At 38.6% G+C, this 18,137-nt stretch overlaps 1 protein-coding gene across 1 annotated transcript; it reads left to right on the top strand.

The window, feature by feature from the left end:
- The first annotated feature begins 43 nt into the window (after window positions 1-43).
- Window positions 44-17,609, top strand: zmp:0000001082 (integrin alpha-D). Its single transcript, XM_046402446.1, has 31 exons — window positions 44-371; window positions 3,796-3,913; window positions 6,375-6,466; window positions 6,586-6,668; window positions 6,801-6,915; window positions 7,052-7,182; window positions 7,285-7,427; window positions 7,601-7,751; window positions 8,022-8,157; window positions 8,301-8,374; window positions 9,102-9,219; window positions 9,561-9,703; window positions 10,107-10,253; window positions 10,345-10,542; window positions 11,142-11,272; window positions 11,828-11,985; window positions 12,078-12,244; window positions 12,460-12,576; window positions 13,491-13,561; window positions 13,643-13,784; window positions 14,445-14,540; window positions 14,663-14,742; window positions 14,858-14,938; window positions 15,060-15,135; window positions 15,630-15,737; window positions 15,828-15,869; window positions 15,970-16,095; window positions 16,189-16,302; window positions 16,396-16,455; window positions 16,567-16,677; window positions 16,890-17,609. Exons 1-31 carry the CDS (start codon window positions 314-316, stop codon window positions 17,106-17,108), a joined length of 3,606 nt encoding a protein of 1,201 aa, XP_046258402.1. The 5' UTR covers window positions 44-313; the 3' UTR covers window positions 17,109-17,609.
- Window positions 17,610-18,137: the final 528 nt, after the last annotated feature.

Below are 18,137 nucleotides of genomic sequence, written 5' to 3'. Positions count from 1 at the left end.
TTTAAACCAATAATAGAGAAATTAAAATTAGCTCATCTTGAAAATGTAAAAATGGAAGAATGCAGGGTGGTTCCCGCAACATCAACACCATTATGCTTTGTTCGTTCTTATTATGTGTATATACTGGGTTAAGTTGTGGGAATTACACCCGAAAATGAGAAGTATGAAAAATGCTTTGCTGAGAGCGTTGCTTGTGAGAGCAAAAGTGTCACAACCACCTGGTACGGAAACGCCCTCATCCGAAAAGCACACAGGAAGTATTGCATAGACGCGTCTCAAACAACACCACTAGCACTGTGGAAAGAGAAGAGTGATGAGAAAGATGCATGGGCAGTGCTACATCTTTCTGCTCACCTACGCGGTGACTGTTGGTAAGTTCTAAAATTTTGCTACATGTTAACAATTTTGCTATGAGACAGTATTAATCTACCTAAGGGAAGGCAGAGATGCTTTATGAGCAGGAAAATTTGACTAAAACCTCTCAGAAAACAACAAAAACAATTAATTATGGCATATTTGGTCCTAAGTTTTAAAACCTTATAATTTTATTTGAATGTTCACTGTTTTACTTTTATCATTCTATCATTCTATTTATTATATTCTATTTTTTTTAAAGTTTCAACCCTCAATTTAATGTGAGAAAAAACTGCTCTGTGTGCAAAAGTTCAGGAAATCCTTCAAGACGAGTCAAACTGAGAATTTAACCACAAATTCATGCTTGGCATAACTTGACTCAATCATGCAATGACATGCATGTTTGTAACTTCAAGTCAAGACAACATTAACGGTTTTCAAAGAAATAATGGTATATAATACTTTGAGGCTTTTTTTTTAAACAGTTTAAAAATATTCTGTTACAAGTGAAAATGATTGAAAATGTTGCTTAAGTATAAAAGCAGGAAAACAGAATCAGGAAAATGCACTCATTAGATTTTTATTGCCCTTGCATTCATGTAAAACAGAATAGAACTACTGTAGTTGACTAAGAAATTATTTTGTTTAGGATTGTAAGTAACAATCATTTAAATTGTACATAAATTTATCTGATTTATTTTCTTCCATTAATCAAATGTATAGAGAAAACCGTCTATATAAGAAAACTGTCACAATTGCCCAGGGCAATGTTTGTTTAGTCCAACCCTTAGTCCAAACCTCAAAATTATTCAAACTAAATAAAAAAGATTAAAATATTTTTAAAAAATCCTCATATTTTTTCATTTTAAATATTTAAATATCCTCATATTTGTGTAGCTGGAATCACCACAATTATCAGTCAGCTAATGTCAATCAACTGTGCTTGTATATACTGTTGGGTAGTTTAATGTATAACCAAACATATTTTATAAGTTTTCCATGTGCTTTGTCTTTTGTAAAGTAACTAAAGTTGTGAAATAATTGTACTGAAGTAAAAAGTACAATATTTCCCTGTGGAGCAAATTTGACTAGAATATCTAGAAAATACAGTACTTGAGTAAATCTACTTAATTACATCCCTCCCCAGAAACTTGTGATAAATGAAGAACTGTTTTGTGATTTAGGTGAGCTGATCTTAAGCATGTAAAAAATGTCAAAAATACACAGTGGTTGAGAGCTGAGTATGCTGAAACCTTGTCCTGCATTGACAGTTATTTGGTACATGAATCAGTTGGTGGGGGGCAGCACAACAGGTTGTAAACACAACACTGACATAAAATCAGTATGTAAAGTTGTTTTGTTAAACAGTTTGGACAAGTTCCCTTTTTACACATCCAACAGAAAAGGAACAACATTGGTGATCAGCTCAAGCTTCCTGATGAACTTAAATCAAATGTTCACTGTCTTTTTATCTCTGGTTTGGACTTCACCAACCCATGAAGAAAACTCTTTCCTTGCTAAATGTTTTTGGTTTGGTACTGGATGAGCACAGTGGGTTTGTACAGCTTTATAGTTGCTTACCACAGCTAGAAACAACACTGTTCAGAGTCCTGAGTGTGAAAAAAAAAACCAAAAAACAGTGAAGTGTCAGGTTCAGGCTCACGCAGGACTCGGACGCAGAGATGGTGATAGAGAGCTCAGTTTATTTTCCAAGCTCAGCCCAATTACGGTAAACCTCACGCAGAGTGACAAAAAGAACAAGAGGCTATGAAATTTATCTAATACTACAATAATCAAGTCTAACAGAATATCTCTCCAACAGGAGGAATAAAATAACACAGGAGGGAAAAACTGCTAAGAACAAATTCACTCAAGGCTGAGGATATCTATCTAAGAAAACAAACAGAAATGGAACTAAAAATCACTCCATCGGAGGAAGAAAAAACCTAAGAACATAAACAGACACTACTCTATGGCAAAATTCCTGATCTATGAAATCTACAACAAAAATTCACTCTGGAACAGAGGCTAGATTAGAACGTGGCACAAGGCACGTACGTAGACAAAAGCTGTGGCTTGAATAAGAGCTGGTGTGAACATGGATGAACGAAACACACTGGCACAAGACAAGGGAAACGCAGACTATTTGAACACATGAGGATAATGGGAATCAGGTTGAAACAATTGGGTGGTTGGGAAGACAATCCAACTGGAGACATGAGGAAGGGCAAGTGACCTGAAACGAGAGGAGTTACTTTTCAAAATAAAACAGGAAGTGACGAGACATAAAACCAAGACAAGACCTCACAGTAAATATGCAAGCCAAATGTGCAACTGATCAGCGTGAATTGAAGCAAGCATAAGTAAACAGATAAAACACAATGCAAATGAAAAAAACCTTTAATTTCCTTCACAGCACATATGTCACATAAACACAAGTACAGAACACACAAAATGTCATACACAATGGAATATTCAGGTGCTGACCAAATTTTGATTTTAGAGGAGTTGAAGTAGGAACAGAAGTAAAATCAGGAGCAATGGAAGAACAATTAGAAAAGAAAGGAATTTTTTCTGTCTTGATCTTGAAGGAGATGTGTACCACTGTATAAAAAACATTTTAGTCTTTTGTGGCTCTGAAGGAAGCTGCATGAAGTCTGATGAATCGTCTCAGGTGATGTCACTAGATGTAACTTCGGGCTGAAGACTACAAGTTTGAAAATGACAATATCTGGTGGTTTCAAGTTAGAGAGAAGTGAGTTTTCTGGAGCTATTCAGATGCATGATCAACCTTTTATCTATACTGTACCCTGCATCAGAATCAGAATCAGAATCAGAATTCCTTTATTTATCCCCGAAGGGAAATTGTTTTTCGTACAGACATTGCACTTGCAGTTTTCCCGACCAAGAAAGAAAAGTGAAAGGTATAAAAATAAGATAAACAAAACAAGATAAGTATAAATCTAAAATCTAAAAGTACAGGTATTTACATGTGTTCAAATTTAAAAAAAATTTAAAAACACAGGTATGTACATGTATAAAAACAATATATACATTGTATATATAAAATGTGTCCATCACAGTGCTGAGTTTAGCAGTTTGATGGCGACAGGCAGGAATGATTTCCTGTGTCGCTCTGTGGTGCATCGTGGGAGTAAGAGTCGCTGAGTTGCTGAACGAGCACGTCCAACAATGTTATAGTCTGAGTGCAATGCTAAGTTGATGAGCAAAGCTGAACTGGTGGAGTCTTCATGTACAGTCATTTTGCAATGTTTGTTTCTTCATACACACACCTCCTTGCTTTCATTTGGACTATGAAAGAATTATTTGCACTTCTAATAGTATATTCTTAATGTGAAGATTTGAAGAGTTGTGCAGACTTCAACAATATATCAAATCAATGCATGCTTAATAATCTTTTTTTTTCCTCACAAATTTCAGCCATCCCTGACTCACTGGCTTTCACCATTGATATGACAAATCCTGATATCTATAATGGTGAACAAAAAGATTTTTTTGGATATAAAGTGCTTCCGTTCATATCGGGCACAAACAAAGGGTAAGTCTGCATTTGTAGCTTGGTGGTTGTTGTTTCTCAATTCCTATAATTTTCATAATTTCTGCATAGTTTCCTTTTGCATGTAACTGCAAAAGGAAATAAAAGATAACAACTGTTGACTTTAGCAGTAACACTTTGTGGTTTATCACTTTGAATTACATTGCATCTTGTCTATAATCTTCCTGTGCTATCACTCCAATACACTCACAGCAAACAACAAAATAACTACACTGTATTGACAAAAGTAATGGGCCACCTGACCATTACACCAACAGGGACTTTAATGACATTGCATTCTACATAAATAGACAGCCAAGGCCTCCACCTTTGTCTGCCACCTGATCCACACTGCATCGGACCCCTTGACTCCTCCTGCAGGTGGTGGGCCCAGACATGGGTCTGTTCATGTCTTTGTTTTGGGCTAGGCCTGGCCGGGCCCCATTGGCAAAGGCTTGACCACCAGGCGCTTGCCAATGGACCCCCTCCCCAGGCCTGGCTCCAGGTACCCCTGGTACATTTCTTTGTGATTTTACCTTTAATCGAGGGCTCGAGCTAGTCAGGCTAGCTGTTGGGACATGGAATGTCACCTCACTGGTGGGGAAGTAGCCTGAGCTTGTGCAAGAGATTGAGAGATACCGGCTAGATATAGTTGCGTTACGCACGGCTTGGGCTCTGGAACCAGTCACCTTGAGAGGGGTTGGACTCTTCTCTTTAGTTGCCTTGGATGAGAGGCGGAGGGCAGGAGTGGGCTTACTTATAGTCCCACGGCTCTCTGACTGTATGTTGGGGTTTACCTCAGTGAACAAAATGGTTGCTTCCCTGCACCTTCGGGTCGGGGAATGGGTCATGACTGTTGTTTGTACTTATACACCAAATGACAGTTCAGAGTATCCACCCTTTTTGGAGTCCCTGGGACAGGTGCTGGAAGATGCCCCTACCAGGGAGATTCCGTTGTTCTACTGAAGGAACGGCCTTCCTGATCTGAACCCGAGTGGTGTTCAGTTATTGAAATTCTGTGCTAGTCACAGTTTGTCCATAACTAACACCATGTTTGAACATAAGGGTGTCCACAAGTGCACCTGGCCTAGGTCGCAGGTCGATGATCGACTTTGTAGTAGTATCAGTGGATCTGCAGCTGTACGTTCTGGACACTCGGGTGAAAATTGTCAACTGTTCACCACCTGGTGGTAAGTTGGATCAGGTGGTGGGGGAAGAAGCTGGACGGAGCTAGCAGACCTAAACCAGGACCTAGTCAGAATGGTCTTCAACTCCTACTTAAGGCAGAGCTTCAACTGTGTCCTGCGGTGGTAAGGGACATGGAGTGCGAATTGGCAATGTTCCGGCTGTTTGCAGCTGCGATCAGAAGGTCTCCGGTGCTGGTCACGGCAGCAGTCCTTGAACCTGCTGGTGGACACCGGGGGTGAAAGGTGCCATCAAGCTGAAGAAGGAGTCCAACAGGGCATTGCAGGGTAAAGGAGGTTGGAGGAAAGTTGCTGCCCCTAGTGGAGGAGTTTAAGTATCTCAGGGTGTTGTTCATGAGTGAGGGTAAAATGGAGCGAGAGATTGAAAGGTAGGTTTGAGCAGCGTTCGCTGTGATGTGCTGTACTGGTCTGTCATGGTGAAGAGAGAGTTGAGCCCTAAGGCTTAACTCTCAATTTATTGGTCAATCTACGTTCTAATCCTCATCTGTGGTCATGATCTGTGGGTAGTGACCAAAAGAACAAGATACAAGCAGCTGAAATGAGTCTCCTTCACAGGGTGGCCAGGCTCAGCCTTAAAGATAGGTTGAGGAGCTCAGACATCCAGGAGGGGCTCAGAGTCGAACCACTGCTCCTTCACATTGAGAGGAGCCAGTTGAGGTGGTTTGGGCACCTGGGTAGGATGCCTCCTGGACATCTCCCTTGGGAGTTTTTTCAGGCATGTCCATTCGAGTGGAGAACCTGGGGCAGACCCAGGACACGATTGAGGGATTATGTCTCTTGTCTGGCCTGGGAATGCTTTGGTATCCCCCTGGATGAGTTGGTGGAAGTGGCTGGGGATAGGACAGCCCGGTCTTTCCTGCTGAGGCTGCTGCCCCTGCAACCTGGATTTGGATAAGCAGAGGAAGATGAGACAAGACAAGATAAATAGACAACTTTACAGCCATAATAGTTTCCACTCTTCTGGGAAGACCTTTCCCAAGGATTTGTAGTATTTCTGTCATGCTGGAATGGAAAATGGCCTTCCCCAAACTGTTGCCACAAAGTTGGAAGCATAGCATTGTGCAAAATGTCTTGCTATGCTGAAACATCAAGATTACACTTCACTGGAAGTAAGGTGGCGACCCCAACCCCTGAAAACCAACCACTGTCCAAATACTTTTGTCTATATAGTGTAACTGTTATTTAAAACTGTGTTGCTCCTGTCAATCTACCCACTGATATGGTTGAGCTGTTATCACAGCTGTTGACCTCATCCACAGGATAATTGTTACTGCACCTCTGCAGTCAAATGGATCTGGGGCAATATGCACACGTGGCCTAGACAAAGAGCATAAGTGCTTCAAACCTGGAGGTATATAAGAGTTTTACTACTACACAGTGAATGCCATTATTCATAACCAAAAAGGTATAATTTCCAGAAATGAAATATACAATGGAAACATATCATAATGTCAAATGCTTCTCTTGCAGGAATTTCTCTCAGAAACACAACAATAGCAGTCAAACATCTTGGACTCTCAATAGCTCGGGACTCCAAACGTTCCCAAATCACTGTATGAAAAAGTTATATTATAAAGGCACAATTTATAATCCACTGTATCTGTGACATTTCTTCAGAGTTCTGAACAAAACAAGTCAATATCATCAATCAATCAATTTCTTTCACCTCTTATGTTCTGATCTAGGTTTGCAGTCCAAATGTAGCCCATAAATGCAACGAGAATTCCTATCTGAACAGTGTGTGTTACAACATGACAGATAACCTTGATGAAACCTCTGTTTTGACACCTGCTTTCCAAGGTAAAACTCATTTAGAGGATGTAAACCTTTCTAACTCAGTGGTTATAACTTCTTGTCCTTATTTCAGTAAATATTTTCAATGTTTTTGCCCTGACTAAACATTATTTGTAACCTTTCACTTTTTGTATTTCTTCAGAATGCACAAAAAAGACGGTGGACCTTGTCTTCCTTTTTGATGGATCAGGGAGTATGACCGAAGCAGAGTTCAATAAAAATAAATATTTCATAAAGGATATAATGAAGAACCTTACAAGCACATCAATCAAGGTGCACTACTGCAACATTAAAGCATTCATACCTTTTACTTGGTAAATTATATCTACATAATGTTATATGACTTCTGTATTATGTGGTCTGTTTTCTTTTCAGTTTGCTGCAGTTCAGTTCTCCATTGATTGCAGGAAAGTTTTTGACTTCAAGGACTATCAAGCTGGTACTGCTCTTGAAAAACTAAAGAATGAACGTCATATGAAAAGTCTTACCAACACACACAGAGCACTCAAATTTGTGTTGTAAGTCCAGTTACATTAAACAAACAATTCTCAAACTCTTGAACAACTGAATAAAAAAATTAAAGTAACCAAAGTACAGCTGTAAGATTATGAGCATCTTATTTGTAAAAGTAATGTTCATTTCATGTTGTATCAGTAAAATTTTGTTTATTCTTTTATTACATTTATTTCAGAGAAGAAATCTTGGAAAACCCAGCTGCGGGTGCCTCTCCTGATGCAACTAAAGTCCTGGTACTAATAACAGATGGAGATCCTAGTGATTCTGACAATGATCACATTATTGACAAATACGATGACAAAAGCATAGTTCGCTTTGTCATTGGGGTAAGTTGTAATTTGATATAACATTTCTCATTATTCCGTCTCATTGGTCCAGCTAAAAGAATGACGTGATGTACCTTAGAGGTCAGTTCTTGAAACTGTATTGTTCACCGCAAAGCAGATAATACACAGGGATACCTCTCAGATAAAAAAGATCAGCCTTCAATAGTGCAATAGGTTAATTCCAGTTTTGAGTCCAATATTATGCAAAACTGTCTTTTTTACTTGCTTACATCAACCTTGGAAGTAGTAATTTCAGTATTCTGGTTTTAGGTCAAAGACGCAAATCTGGATAAGTTTAGAGCCATTGCTTCGAGACCAAAGGACAAAAATGCCTTCAAAATTGAGAACTATGATGGACTCGCAGGAGTACTGCAAAGCTTTCAAAACAAGATCTTTAAAATGGAAGGTGATATCCGTTTTTCTTTTTTTTTACATCTTTGTACAATAATAATAATAATAATAATGAAATCATATTACAAAAATGTTATCTTCATAGTGTGCCCCTGCAATAGCAACACGAAATGTTACTGTGTTTCGGATTGTTTTCAGGCTCAAAAGTGGCTCGAGCAGGAGACATGACCAATGAAATGTCTCAGAGTGGATTCAGTGCTGTCTTCTCCAAGGTGAGTAAATTCAAAAACACTAAATCTGGACACATTTCACTTTTGCTGTGGGGTACATCACCCTGCTGGATAACACGTACTGATGGAGTAACAGACTACGACAAGCAGCTCTCTGTTGAGTGAATGCTTGTCCATTGACTCTTGTTTTAAACTGGGTTCAGTAATGCACAGATATTGTCATTGTTACCTAGGGAAAGCAGGGAAGAAAAATTGTGTTTCTGCAGACATGCTTCCCTTTGCGCCATAAATCAAAGCTTAATTTTTCCGATGGTGCCAGTGGCAGGAAGCGTAGCATAGAGAAAGTCAGGCTTATAGTGAATGAATCTAAATGTTGGTGGTGTCATTTTTACATTGTGCAATCACTGTTTCGTCTTCACAATGATAAGTTTAGGCAAAAAATTTGTCTTACTTCTACTTAAATTTTAGCACCAACATTTGACCTATCAGTGTGGTGTCAATGGAGTTTTACATTAAAACACATCAAGGTGCATTTGTAAATTTGTTACAGTATCAGGCAACAAAAAAAAATAAATGAAAACTGATAATGACCACAAATGTTTTTAATAACACAAAGTTCCATATAAAATCACACCATGAAGATTACATAGTACCCAGCCCACCCACACACCACCCATCCCGCCTGCCTAACTCCACCCCACTTAAATGTGTTAAACTATTGGCTCCATTCCTCTCTGGTCTGATCAAACCTCCATGTATCTGTCAACAGGATACCTTGATTTTGGGTTCAGTGGGGTCAAACAGCTGGCGTGGCTCTCTCCAAGAGCTTCGTGAAGGAAAACTAACACAAATTGAAGATCCACAAATGCAGATGGACTCCTACATGGGTATTTAACATAAAGATATTTGGTGATTTCAGATTATCTGCCTTATTTGGCTCAGGATATTAATGTTTTATTTTGCTATATGTGATGTTTGGCAAAAAAATATATGCCTAAGTAAATTATTTCTATCCTCAATGATGGGTTTAAGTTAGCTTTGTGTCATAAATGTAGCCAATAGATAGGATACGATCATAACCTGAATCAACATAACTACAACTAAGGACACAAGACAGACATAATAGCATTAGGTTCCATAAAAAACTATGCAATGAACATTTCTTCACTGTACTGTAACTTCTTTGATGCAAGTGAACATTTATCAGATGTGACTGAAACTGTTGCAGGATATTCTACTGCTGTTGGAGAGAAGCATAACACTACACTATACTTCGTGGGTGCACCAAGATTTGAACATGAAGGACAGGTTGTACTTTTCAAACGTGATGGCAAGAACTGGACAGCAGGCCAAAGAGTTCATGGCCCCGGGGTTAGTAACTCTCTTGTACCCCAATCTGCTATTGCAAATTTAGTGAAGGCCTTCTTTTCCTAAATCAGCATTTTGATGAAGTTAGTTTGTATTTGAATTTTGAATCTGTCTGAGAGGCACGCTTATTTTCATCTTTGGTAACTTTGTGTATCAAAACATACAAACCCCTCACATTTACATCTGCTGTAGAAGGATTTACTTTGCATTTACTCAGATAAACTAATTTAACCTGCTTTTTGAAACAAACTCTGTGCCCTGATTGTACTTTTGCCTTGAAAAAAATCAAGTCGGTCTCTCTGCCATGTTGCATGTTGCACCTGTATTTCAGTGGTTCAGACAGGAAACCAGAGAACTGCTTGCACTCTCGCAAATTTAACTTGAATGATATAAATCCCCTTTTCAGATTGGTTCCTACTTTGGTGCAGAGCTTTGCTCAGTAGATGTCAACTCAGATGGTAGCACAGATTTCCTGCTGGTGGGAGCTCCACAGTTTTACCAGCCTCAGGAGAACAGAGAAGGCCAGATATACGTCTACACACTGACTAATGAGGTGGGATCAGATTCAGTGTTAACAAGGTTACAGGGAGATCATTAGTGCATTCATTTTCCTAACTGATAAACATATGTTGTTGTTTACACAGATGCAATTGAAAAGTGAACTGAATGTGCCTGCAACATCCATGGGGAGATTTGGTACCAGCATATCCAGTCTTGCAGATCTGAATGGAGATGGCCTTCGAGACGTTGCTGTCGGAGCCCCCCTTGAGGATGATAACAGGGGGGTTGTCTACATCTTCCTTGGTGACAGACACACAGGGATACGCAGCACTTTCAGTCAGGTAACACAAAGAAAACCTGACACAGAAAGATCTTTTTTTGTTTAGAAAAAGATAGGTGTGAGAGAGGTGTGACAAGATATTCACAGCATGAAAGAGCAGCCAACAGATTTGCAGAAATAATGTATAACATTTCTCAGAAAAACAATGACACATTAACCTCTGCTGATGGCAAATCTGTGCCTACAAAAGGGTAGAGGAAATGGAAGTCTTGAGTGTATCTGAAACCCAAGCAAGAGATGTGGGTGTTTTTAATTACTATATCAGAACTGAGAAAAAGATAGTTGGCCATCTCATTGCAAAAACAGCAACAGATTGGATCAGTGCTGTTGCTGTTTCCACGGCACTTGTTAGTGCATTAAGACATCCTGTGGTTTAGAGGTTAAGAGGTTGACCAAGAAGTGTAATGACCCACTTCATAACCCCCTAATCCACTATTGACTGATGTGGTTGAACATAAAGCCCAATAACATGACTTAATGTACATGATTATCATCAGGATATTTTTCCAATAATTTTTGGTATTTACCTTCAGAAACTTTTATCTGTCGCACCTCGAGAAAACATGCACTCTCTCAACTGTTAAATCTCTATTATTCTAGAGAATCATGGGACAGAAAATAACATCTGGGTTGAGATTCTTTGGACAGGCCATTGATGGGAACATTGATCTCGGAGAGGACGGACTCCCGGATCTTGTGGTCGGATCACAGGGCAAAGTTGTTGTCTTGAGGTATGGATGCCATGCACACAAATTATGTAGCCTACAATTGCTAACCCTAGGCCTCTCAAAATCAGACTCCATCTCAATGCCCAGTTTTCCAACAACAGTGGAACACATCTACCATACCAGTAAATTCATGGTGTGCTGTCTATGGTACACGATCAGTGTCTACATGAAGTGACTCAGCACCTGAATCTCATCAGCAATGTAAATCGTAAAATAAACACATTTTCTGACCAATATATTTCATTAACTGATTTCAAAATATATGTCTAATTTGATATTTGTTGAACAGTTTCCATATTTTCCATAATTTGAAAACCACCAGAGACAAGTAAGGTGTAAGAAAGACTACTATTACTGATGACTGAATGAAGAGTCAGTCATCTCTCCTACATCCCACTCATACAAATTCATCTTTAGCTTTGCAGCAGCGGAGTGGAAGAGGGAGGAGGAAAGTGGAATCATCTGGTGTCTTGTTTACCTATCCTACGTGCATTAGTTTACAATCATCCTGTAACATGCACAAAGTTGATTGTAATCATTTTGATGAATGTCTTTCAGGTCCAGGCCTGTGTTTACTGTCACTGCTCATCTGTCTTTTCAACCGAAGGAGATAAGCACTGATCCAATTGACTGCCTGGGCAACACAGATACAAATTTACCAATGGTTAACTTAACAACCTGCTTTGAAATGGTAGAAACAACAAAGAGCAAAGCAGGTAAAGACCCAATCCAGCAATGCGCTTCATTGCTTCAGATGCTACACACTCTATCAAGGTGTTATTTAAATCCTACTGTAATCCTTTTTCAGATGCACTGCTATCGAGACTGAACATTTCGTACATGCTCAATGTGGATCCGATGAGACAAACATATCGAGGTTTCTTCAGTCAAACAGACAGGAAAGCTAGGACTTTTATCCATACCTGTGAACTAAAGAATGGGAACACCTGCTTCAAGTACTCAGTCTACATGCCAGTAAGGAGATTAATTAATAATATTCATACTCTTTAACTATCTGTACAAAGATAAGCTTTTGTTAGAATGATTAACAGTTGTGTTTTCAGCACTCAGCCCTTTAGCTTAACGTTGAAACCAAACTTTCTAAAATGTAAAGTCTTTCTTTTTGTTTCTTTCACTGTTTGAAAATCTCATCAACATTATACCAATTACTCCTATTTTTTGTTTTGTAGAAGTGTGTGAAAGACACATTAACACCCGTCAGCATCAAACTAAACTTTTTCCAAGCGGACAATGAGAGCACAGGTGCCATCCTGAATGTGGACAGCAAACAGCAGGCTGTCACTGAGGTAGGCTATGTAAAGCAGATGGTGGCAGGCAGTTACATGTTAAAGTTACATTTGTATCCTTACTTGTTTTTCTTTACATGTGCCCATTTCAATTTTTTTTGGATATTTGTGTTTAGATTTTAAAAAAGAATCAGCATTCCATGCACTATGGGAAATGCAACTCTGTTAAGGACCTGATAATGACTTGTTCATTTCTCTTTTGTGCTTGCTCTTTCAAAGTGGGAATTTACCTTTGACACAAATAGCAATGACTGCCTTTCAGATATATTTGTTGCCAAAGATCTGAACAAGCTGAAACAGGGACATTTTTTTGTCAACATACTATGAAGGGATTTATTCCTTATGAATATACAGATCTTCAAATACAGTCACAAATAAAGATCCATTTGAATAAGGTATCAGGCTTTGGCTACACAAGCAGTACTTGTTATCTGCATGTACAGGCTAGTAGTTTATCTTTAAATGTCAGTATGTTAGCATACAAGGCTAACATGTTGACATGATGTTTAGCAGGTATAATGTTTACCATGCATGTTCACAGTTTTAGGTTAGCATGTGTATGTGTTAACATGCTAATAGCTGCTACTGAGCATTAAACACAAAGTGAAGCTGAGGTGGATGGAAATGTTGTTGGCTTTACATTTTTTAGTCCTAAAGGTATTGCAGAAATTTGGATTGGATGATAACAGGAGTTGAAAAGGCGGGAAATCATCATTATAATTCACCAGATGGCATGAATAAATGTCTGTACCATACTTCAGTGACTGTTCTGCATATTTGAACTAGTCTGGTGAAGAAACCTATGTTGTTAGTCTCCTACAAAGGAATGCTATGTTTTTTTTTTCTGGCATGTTCTGCATGACACGAACATGACTGTTTTTTTGTTTTGTTATTTTGTTTGTTTTTTTTAACAGATTCCCTTTGAAAGGCAGTGTAGAGAAAATGACACCTGTGTTGCTGACCTAAAGGTGGATTTCAACTTCATGTATGTATATCTGACAAATTCATTACCCCAGCTGTAATATCTTCATATGACCAAATGTTAGAAGTCCTCTTTTTCTTTTAGGTCTGCAACATTATTGGTGGCAGAAGATAACTACTTCAACCTGACTGTAAAACTGTCCAATGATGGTGACGACTCGTACAACACCAGCCTCTTAATGCAATATCCTCCAGGCCTTTCCTTCTCTAGAATGATTCTTGCAGAGGTGACTTAAAATTTATCTATATCAAGTCCAACTCAGTGTCTACTTTATTATATACAGTATGCAGTAGTATACCTTTTTCTTAAAGGGGCAAACCACATAAAAGTCCGTTTGCAAGTCACTATTGCATGTGTGAAACAAATCGTTTGTATAAAGCCTTTTGCAGCTCCAACAGTACGTGTCATCTCAAGCTGGTTAAACAAATATGACGGTGAGCTCAGTTTACAATTATGTGCATCTGCAATGATCTGCATCCAGCAGAGCAGCTCTGAGGTGTGACAAGATATTCACAGCATGAAAGAGCAGCCAACAGATCTGCAGAAATAATGTATAACATTTCTCAGAAAAACAATGACACATTAACCTCTGCTGATGGCAAATCTGTGCCTACAAAAGGGTAGAGGAAATAGAACGGAAAGTCTAGCGTGTATCTGAAACCCAAGCAAGAGATGTGGGTGTTTTTAATTACTATATCAAAACTGAGAACTGTTTTAAATCTTTATTTTTAAACTGTCTCACAACTTAAACTTGATCATATCAAAAATGTATCAAAGTATGTTCATATTCACAGCACCACAGCATTGAATTCAAATGAAGAGCTTTTATTTTCTGAGAGTCACGGTTTACATCTGTTTGTACTTTTTTTTTTTTCTCTTAAAACAGGCAACAAGACCAACGCTCCATAAGTGTTATGATCAAGAAGACTTGGACAAGACTGTATGTGGTGTCAACCTTCCTTTGTATCGCAGCAAATCATCTGTGAGTCATAGTGCACCCCCACAGCAGACAGAAGTGAACTTTCATAACTGTGATCAACTGCCTGTAATTTTGGGAACTTCTGTCAAATGAAAACTGACTTCATTCTCTTTTTCTCTGTGAAGGCAACATTTAAAACGTCCTTTCACATCATCACTGACTCAAAGTGGAATGATTCAGTTTCAGTAACCATTGCAGGAAAAAGGTACCTTCTCACACAGTCCAATACACAGAACAAAGCCATGTATGATTAAAATATATTTTTCATTGTTACATATGTTATGTTTAATATTCACAAGAAATGCTTTTTGCATCCTCAGTGATAACGCAAACTCCAGTGCGACTAATTCCCTGACCAAGACCATCCCAGTACAATTTGAAATTAAAATGGCCGTAACAGTGTAAGTGGCACTATTAACATAAAATAGTGTTTTGTGACTGTTGTTCATATATGTGCCTAGTAAGTAACAATCATCCTGCAGCTGCCTGCATATTTTACATATTGTACTGTATTCTTTTCAGGAGAGACGACACAATCACCTACCTGAACTTCTCAACAGAGGATACTGCACCTAAACAAATGGTTAATATATATCAGGTGAGGTAATATATTATTATGCAACATGCTAATATCCAGTCCAATAGCAACGTTTAACGGTGCAGGAAGTAAAAAATGTATAGACTTGTAAAATAATGCCTCTCAAACCTGACCTATGACCCTGCAGAAGTGTGGCTGTGTCTGTATCTGCAGAGACCCTGCCTTCTGCCTCTATTTTCTTATTCTCATACTATCTTACCATGTTATTTCTGGGCATCAACGATTCTGAAGAAACATAGCTGATTGTTGAGTCTAATTCACAGGTTATCAAATGCATACAAATACACAGACATACATTACTTACTGACATTAGGTCAGACGAGGCCACTTAGACTAATACATATTAACAAACAAGCAGTTGCTGAACTAACTGGCTACTTCATATTTACCACACATACATGAAGTGACATCAATGTTCTCCTCTAATTCTCAGCAAAAAAGGATTATTTTCCAAAATGCACAAATACAGACACACTGTCTCTCACTATTTGCAGATAGATAATCTTGGATGGAAGCCTTTTCCTGTCAATGTGTCCCTGCTCTTCCCAACTAATTTGGAACATAGCTTTGAAATGAACAACTATCAAGTCTTTGTCAAGGAGGTAACTTGGCCACTGCCATAACACCATAAACTTACTTGTGAATAGAATTACAAATCTTCAGTTCTGACTAATTACTTTCTCTTTTTCAAGAACAAAACTCAGTGCTCACGCATTTCTGACATGACAACTGAGGTAAGTAACACATCTTTAGTATCAGAATATTCTAAATGACCATGTCATGAAAACGCTTTAAAAGAACCTTTTGATAAAATGAACTGTTCCTGTGTTGCAGTATTGCTCACCAGAAAAACACTGCAAAATCATAATGTGTGACAGCTTCATCCTGGACAAAGAATCAACCGTTGAGTTCAAACTGTCAGGAGACGTACAATTCAGGGATCTCAAACAGCTCCAAGAAGTATAAGAAATGCACACACAAAGATAGACACACACTACATACACCACTAAAAGTGGTGAATATATCATTAATTGACATGTTCTTGCTTTACAGAATGTTACCTTTCTTAAACGATATACTGGAGATGATGTACAGATTAAATTTAAAAGCTTCTTGGATGTTAGTTATGACAACAAGCGATATGTGCTGGATTCTCATAAACAGGAGGTATGTTGAAGATTGACCACATTTATGCCATTTCAACAATACTGTGTTTAATGCTTTTCATTATACCTAATTTATCACATTTATTAACTACAGAGCAAAGAGAAGTCTTCTGAAAGTGGCTTGCAGAAAGGCCATGATTCAGTAATGAAAGGGGTATATCCAGTCTACATAAGAACATACAAAAAATATTTTATTTACATGATATTTCAAATCATCATTCCAATCAGCTAAAGTTCCATATACTTTGATTTTCTTTCCCAACAGGCTGAAGTTCAAGTTGAGTTTATAATACCTCCCAATCACCTGCTGATCATTTTAACTGGGTCTGGACTGGGATTATTGCTTCTGATTATAATAGTAATCATCATGGTAAAGGTGAGAGCCAGTTTTCACACTGAAGCATTTAATTCCAAACTATAATGCTGCTATATAAAACACCATTTAAAGACAAAATTCTCTCTTCAGTTACTTTTAATTCAATACGGGGGGAGTTAGTAACTGAATTTAAACTAGAAAAAAATAAATAAATAAGTAAAGGCTGTAAAATGAGTTCTGTGGCTAATGATTTTTCTTCTGTCTCTCATAAGTTGGGTTGCTTTAAGAGAAGAAAGATGTATGATCAAGACAGCCTTAGCGAGTCAAACCCTGCCCCTACCGACGACATAGTACCAATATCAGGAACGACAAAACTCAAGGAATCTCAAGAACATGAGGAAGAAGCTGCTTTTCTGCTTGATGTCCCTAGCAAGTCAAATCCTGACCCTACCAGCGACAGGGACAGGGACAACAAAATTCAAGGAATTTGAAGAACAGGGAGAAGACTGAGTTGACCCCTGCCCCCACCAACGGTAGAGCCAGCCAATCAGAGACTGACCAATCTCCATTTGATATTTTGATGTATGAAGGTGAGGTAAATAACACCACTCTTCTGGTTTTCTTCCGGTTTCTTTCCTTCTTTCACTCTGCATGCTAAGCTAAGCTAGTTGTCTCCTAGCTCCAGATTCATATTGGTCAATGACCATTAGATGTTGGACAACTGGCAAAAGATGCCATTCACATAAGATGCCAGGGTCTTCCAACAGAGGAGGGGATACAATCATTTATCCATATACAACAACCTGTTACCTTCTTGACATACATGCCTTACCGACATTAGGTCGCACGAGGACACTTTCACGCATACAATTCAATTCAATTTCAATTTAGTTTATTTATATAGCGCCAATTCACAACAAAAGTTATCTCATGACACTTTCCAATTAGAGCAGGTCTAGACCAAACTCTTTAATTAAACTATAAATAGAGAGAGCCCAACATTCCCCCTTGAGCAAGCACTTGGTGACAGTGGTGAGGAAAAACTGCCTTTTAGAAGGCAGAAACCACGGAGCAGACCCCGGCTCAAGATGGGCGGCCATCTGCCTTGACCGGTTGGGTTGAGAGAGAGAGAGAGAGAGAGAGAGGGAGAGAGCAGGAGAGAGAGAGAGACAGAGAGAGAGAGAGCGGGAGAGAGGGAGAGGGGGTGGGGTGTGAGAGAAGGTGATTTTGATAACAATATTAGTAACAATAATAATGGTAGTAGCTGTACAGAACAGAATTAAATCAGATTATGACTAAACAGTATTAATTGCAGTAAATTTAGAGCAGGACGACAGCAGGACGACAGCAGGACCGCAGCATACCATACCATATGCAAAGGAAGATAGCGAAAACAGAAATAAAATTTGAGTATTTTTTCAGAGCCTTGATATTGAATTTACAGACATGTTCAGGCTGCATTTGAATTTTTCCATGCACAAGTTTTGACACCTAAATGCAAGTGTCTCCCTCAACATTGA

The sequence above is a fragment of the Scatophagus argus genome, chromosome 2 (genome assembly GCF_020382885.2).
Source record: "Scatophagus argus isolate fScaArg1 chromosome 2, fScaArg1.pri, whole genome shotgun sequence".
Lineage (NCBI taxonomy): Eukaryota > Metazoa > Chordata > Actinopteri > Scatophagidae > Scatophagus > Scatophagus argus.
This window is presented reverse-complemented; position numbering and strand designations above follow the sequence as displayed.